A 5,827-nucleotide genomic window follows, 5' to 3' on the forward strand; every position below is an offset into this window, starting at 1 on the left:
ATATATCAAATAGCTGTAACATATTTTTCTAAAAAACTACTAAAGTCAGGATCTAACAAAAGTGAGAGACTGAATTAGGAGTCAAAAGCACTTGCAAGCTAGAGGCTTCAAAACTTAACCGCATAGGAGCACCATTTCTCTATCTCCACAAAACTATCTCTTACCTTGCACAAGACTTAATTTTACTCCATAATTTTGTTGAGACAATAATTGAAAGATGCCCCCACAAAGAAACAGAAGAGATGTTTGCTCTTCTTGGGAACAATTTTAAGTGTTTGACCTTAGCCAGTGACAGCAACACATCTACCTATCCAACAATGCAAAATGAGATGAAAAATAGGTAAGTCTGATGAATCCTGATCTATCAAGACCTAACTGGGGTGAAGATGTACATCTTGGAGGCATGATAATCCACTGTAGCAGTTAAGCTGCCCACAAACTTTTTCTTCAAAGTCTGGTGCTCCCAAAGATCTCTTACAGTAACAACAGTCTTTAGGGGCAGCCCAATGTCTTCCCAGTGGGCCGTGATGGAGTCCCGCCTTGTGCTGCGGTTCACGAGCAGCACAGCTACTCTGTAATCCGAAAGTGGCCCAGCCCATACCTACTTACCCACCAAAAGAAAACAAAAAAAAAAAAGTTAATATAATTTTAGCGATTATTCATCTAATAATTGGTCAGCTGCTATTAAGATAATAATTACCTCCAAATCACCCAGCATTCGGACCTTTTTAGCTTGAACTCCAAACTTATCTGTTTTTGCCAAGGATTGAAGAAGAATCACCAAAAGGGACACTGTTTTTTATCTGGGATAGAATGATGGTAAAAATTCATAGTGAAGAAAATTTGTAAGAAATTTAATTTACCTTGGTTAACTGCAATAACCTCTTTGTTGCCAAGAATTTCCATTGTCTCTTTTGTTATATTATTTACGTCACAGCCAATCAGAAGGGGAGCCTTAATTAATTACATGGCAAGAAACGCAATCAATATGCAAGTTTTTTTTTTTATTTAAAAAAAATAAAGAGCATGAAATAGAACAATAAATCAAAAGGAATAATCAAGGAGGAACTCAGATACCTTGGAAATAGCCCAAATACTGAAGTGGACAATATATTCATTTTTTGTCATTCCTCCATTTCCCACCTCAAGCATGTCAGGATCTGTTTATTGAAATTTTGTAAGAATGACAGTCAATTTCTGATTTTTTTTTTTTTTTTTGGTCACAACGATAACATTTATATAACCTATTCTAGTCTAATCTAAGGGGAAAGGAAGCCAACGGAATCTGCGTCGGAGGAAGCCACTTGAAAGTGGCAGTCACAATTAAGTAGCAAGGTGGAAGGCAAGAGTTGAACCCTTAATAGCCAATTTCTGATTCATTCAACAAAGAATTCACTTGCACAACTTAGCTTCAGATGAATTGGCTGAACAGACAAACTATGGATAGTCAGTGAAAAGTGAAAGCTAACCGTTCCAGCCGCCTGGCCTTGCATATTCTGCATATACTTCATTCTCGTCTGCTCTGGAGACCATGCTGCAGGGTTGTTGTTTCAAGAAGCAAAAGCTTCAATTTATATACTAGCACAACAATTGTAGTCCAAGACATCCCTCCAAACAATGGCATAATAGGTGAAAAAGATAAGATGCATACCTTTCCCAAGTGTCACTTATGTCATTTGTGGTTCTCCAGCTATTGCCTAAGTTTCCTCCCCATAGAGCAGGGTGCATATCTCCCCTGGCATAGAAAAGCCGGTATCAAGAATCAGGAGTTTATGACCAACTAGAAAGTGCAGAAAGCTAATAGTTACTGGAAATAATAATCCATCCAAAGTTACAGAAAAACTGTCTCTCTTTGTGTGTGTGTGTGTGTGTATATATATATAGAGGAAAGAATAAGATCACCATTCACATAGGGAGAAGTATATAGGACGGCCAGATTTCATCAGGGCATTGGTCATTACAGGATATCTACACAAAGAAGAAGAAGAAGAAGAAGAAATTAGTGTGGAAACCTCATTTTCTCAGACAGGAAATTTATGAAGTTGTTTACAACTTTCGACAGATGATATCTGTGGAAGCTTGGAGCTCCCATAGAACTTAGATTAGCAAGTGCTAATATTTGGCGGCCATGAACAGAAATGAGATTGCATACCTCTCGACTGGCTTCGAGCCATCATTGTTGCAGTTATCATACTTGAGATAATCTATACCCTGTGGTGGAACGAGTCAATTACTTGGTACATTGCATTTTCGATTCTATCAATTTCTATAGTTTGGATCACCAAATGCATTATCATCAGACAGGAATGACAACGATGCTTACCCATGATGCAAAGGTCTTTGCATCTTTTTCCTCGTAACCAAGAGAACCTGGCATTTGCTTGCTACAAGTATAATACCTGCATATTTCAACAGATGCATACACCTATTGTGAAAAACTCAGACAGCATAAAATTCAAACCACAGGTCAATTTGCAAGTAGAGCCAGTGATGATCTTACCCTGCATCCGAGTAGATTCCCAACTTGAGTCCCTTGCTGTGGATATAGTCTGCAAGGGCTTTCATGCCCGAAGGAAATGTAGACTTCTTAGGCACTAGATTTCCCTGAATTTCATTGTTATTTGTCAAGGACCAGTCATAAACAGTTCATCCAAAACCAAAGAAGCTAGACGTTGGCTATTTAAATTCAAGAAAAGTAACCTTGTCATCACGGTTAATTTCTGCCCAGCAATCATCTGGAAAAGATAACATATGTAAAATCATTCTTTCAAACTAGTGTTTGCATGCAAATAGGCAGAGGAAGCTGCATGAAGACACACACACATACACAAAAAAAAGAACTGTACCTATGTTCACATATTGATAACCAAGCTTGGACAGGCCAGTTGAAACCAGTGCATCAGCTGTCAAACAAATAGGTTTCACTACTAAGATTAAAGGTACAGATAGAGAATGCTGAACAATTTGGAATGACATTAACCTGTGTCTTTGTTCCTTATTAGTATCCTTATTTAAATTAAGCAACATTTGTTTGTCTTAGGACATAATCCAATTCCACTCAGTTTACCATGTTCATGGTGAACCAGATGATCATCTGCAAATTTTCATTACATCGATAGATAGACATCGATTTCTAGGTAAAATAAAACAAAAGCGCATCATATTTATTATTTTTCAATTTGATGCAAGCAAATCAGTGTGCAGACCGAATGTTTTGAGAACGCATGGAAATGTAACTCATAACTAGTAGAAAATAAGTTACAAAATGGCAACAAGGATGTACGTTGCCAAAAAGATTCACACATAAAGGGGCATACATGGACTTGATCATTCCTTTTGGTTTTAGGGTTCTTTAATTGGAAGTTTTTTAAGAAATCTGGCTCATGAATGAATTAGCACTGATTTGATTCTGCAGAATATGTTAAAGAAGAAGTTGATATTGCGCAATTTCGTTTAAGGTAACAACCAAAATTGCATATGGAAATTAGTAGAAGAAGAGACATTAAAAAAAAAAAGAAACGGATGGTGTGATGAAAGCGACAAGATCACTTTTAACAGTCTGGTCTAGTTTTGATTGGCTGACAAAAGGCAGGTCCTTATAATTGCTCGTCCATGTGAAGTGGTCTAGCTGTGGGGTAGCTGAAAATAATTTTTTTCAAACACATGGAAAATTTTCTACCACAATGATCTAACAAGAAACAATAGAAGTATTAAACTACAGTATTAAACTTCAGACCAAAACCGACTATTTTTAGAGTAGTTGGCCATTAAAAAAGTCTCAAGACTCTATTTGAGTGTGGGTTAAGAAATCGAAATTCCGTGGCTTGTATTCTAAAAATCCAGGGCTTTCTAAAATGTTTTATCAGTAGGCACGTAATCACACATCTGGATCGATAGTGGTTCAGTTCCCTCGAATTCCTCTCTTGGCTCCGTTGAGTCACTCTCTCCCTCCCATAGTATAGAGTAAAAGTAGATCTATCGTGTTCGGAAAAAAAAAAAAAAAAAACTTCTGACCAAACCAAACCAAGCCAAGCCATGTGCCCATGACAATGTGTACAAGTAGCCAATTATTTTACCCGTTTCTTTGATAAGTTTCTCGCTAACGTTGCAGGCAAAGTGATTCCAGCTATTCCACCTGCAAGTAAAGACAACAAATCAAACAATAGTCTTTGTTATAATGTCAAAGAAAAGACCAAAACCAAGAGATTAAAACAAGTGATCAAGGACAAAAAGATACATTAGAAAACAGGAAGATTCAACAACAAGAACAGGTTGTATACGGCAAAAGAATCAAGTAAACGACTTTTCTCTCTGAAGACCTACCCCATACCCTGTAATTGAGATGACACGACGCTATAGTAATGATCAATTTGACCAACTGAGAGCCAGATTCACATGAAATGATGGATTAAACATCTCCTTTTCTCAATGAATCCCATCGCAATTAACAACATAGTAAACATCAAGATCAAGCAGTTTTGATCTAATGACTAAAATTAATTGAGACACTGGGATTTAAAGGTCCTAATCCCCCTACCTCTCTCATCTCTTGTGAATATATATATATACACACACCTATTATAATCAACTATATGCATAGCTCTTTGACATGGAGTTCTTGAAATAACAGAAACACACAGAGATATACAAACACAAAAGACAAGAAACTATTAAATAAGAAGAAGATCTACAGCCATTCTTTCCAAAAAGGGCAAAAAAAAGATATACAGCCATCTTAATCAGCACCATGTTTCAGAGAAATGGAAAAAGGAACAATTAATTAATGGAAATGGACATGTAGTAGTGACTAGTGAGTCACCCCATTGCAGGAGTTATGGCGAGGCCATTGGAGAGCAGACTCCTCCTGCTGCCGCTGGTGGCTGAATTTTCATTACTAATGTCTACTACACTTCTGTTTTCCTCCTCCACATTTGGCAGTTTTCTGGCAGATGCATGGAAACTATAATGGCCGCCACCATGAATATCCAAAAAGAAGATGAATAACAAAACAATAAAGAACTTGGTAGCAGGCGACGAAATTGATGCCTTCTTCTTGTCCTCCATGGACTAGTATTAGTATTACTTTGTCTGCTACTCACGTAACTGAGTGACGAGTAGAGAAAATGAAGAAGTAGAAGGCTGAGTCTATCCACGTCCATATTTATACCATGAGAAAAAGCCGTAGGTATGGATGAAAACCAATCATTTTTCTTTCCACTGAAAAAACATCCCCCCCCCCCCCCCCCGCGCCTTCCCCCGGGGTTATTATCCCTTCTTTTTAGTATCAGACAAATGGATCATGATCCCACTAAATATGACAAAGGTTGATAATTAGATAAATCTCCCAATACCATCTCCTCAATTGTCATATTCTACTTTTGTCACCTAAGTTTCTACATTAGAATCCCTTCCATCAAATCCTCAACTAATTCTCTTTCAAGTCTTATTTGCATAACAGTACAAGTCTTTTTTTTATTATTATTATAAGTGAAAGGTTTAAAATTCAGATCTTTCTCGTTTACACTTTCTCGCCCCATACCATCGATTCCATCCCTCTCTCCCTATAATAGTACATACAATAATTTATATAATACAATCAATTGTAGATTAAATGTAATTTAAGTATAAAATAAAAAACTACCATTTTTTTTTCTTTTCAAAAAGATTGCACCACTCAAATATGGGGTGGCTACAACGTGTCATCCAGTGTTCTATCATGATATCCTACGTAGGTAGTATTAATACTACTAAAGAGCGCCTACTCTGCTTCTTTTCAAAAAAAAAAAAAATTAGTTATATTATTGTTTTTTGAAGTTGATAATAAATT

At 36.8% G+C, this 5,827-nt stretch overlaps 1 protein-coding gene across 1 annotated transcript; it reads right to left on the minus strand.

Moving 5' to 3' along the window:
* Positions 1-144: 144 nt before the first annotated feature.
* On the minus strand, positions 145-5,101 carry LOC113751672 (alpha-galactosidase 1). Its single transcript, XM_027295761.1, has 14 exons — positions 4,820-5,101; positions 4,077-4,135; positions 2,847-2,903; positions 2,701-2,735; positions 2,501-2,604; positions 2,324-2,399; positions 2,153-2,211; positions 1,903-1,968; positions 1,652-1,735; positions 1,470-1,534; positions 1,078-1,160; positions 864-954; positions 701-750; positions 145-601 (listed from the first exon to the last, which is right to left on the minus strand). Exons 1-14 carry the CDS (start codon positions 5,062-5,064, stop codon positions 365-367), a joined length of 1,311 nt encoding a protein of 436 aa, XP_027151562.1. The 5' UTR covers positions 5,065-5,101; the 3' UTR covers positions 145-364.
* Between the last annotated feature and the right edge of the window lie 726 nt (positions 5,102-5,827).

The sequence above is a fragment of the Coffea eugenioides genome, chromosome 11 (genome assembly GCF_003713205.1).
Source record: "Coffea eugenioides isolate CCC68of chromosome 11, Ceug_1.0, whole genome shotgun sequence".
Classification (NCBI taxonomy): Eukaryota; Viridiplantae; Streptophyta; class Magnoliopsida; order Gentianales; family Rubiaceae; genus Coffea; species Coffea eugenioides.

Excerpts from the sequence above, each read along its gene's own strand:
- LOC113751672 (XM_027295761.1), bottom strand. The coding sequence starts at position 5,064 with ATGGAGGACAAGAAGAAGGCATCAATTTCGTCGCCTGCTACCAAGTTC. Across the intron at positions 2,605-2,700 it reads AAATTAACCGTGATGACAAG|GGAAATCTAGTGCCTAAGAA; the intron begins GTTACTTTTCTT and ends AATGAAATTCAG. Across the intron at positions 2,212-2,323 it reads CAAAGACCTTTGCATCATGG|GGTATAGATTATCTCAAGTA; the intron begins GTAAGCATCGTT and ends GTTCCACCACAG.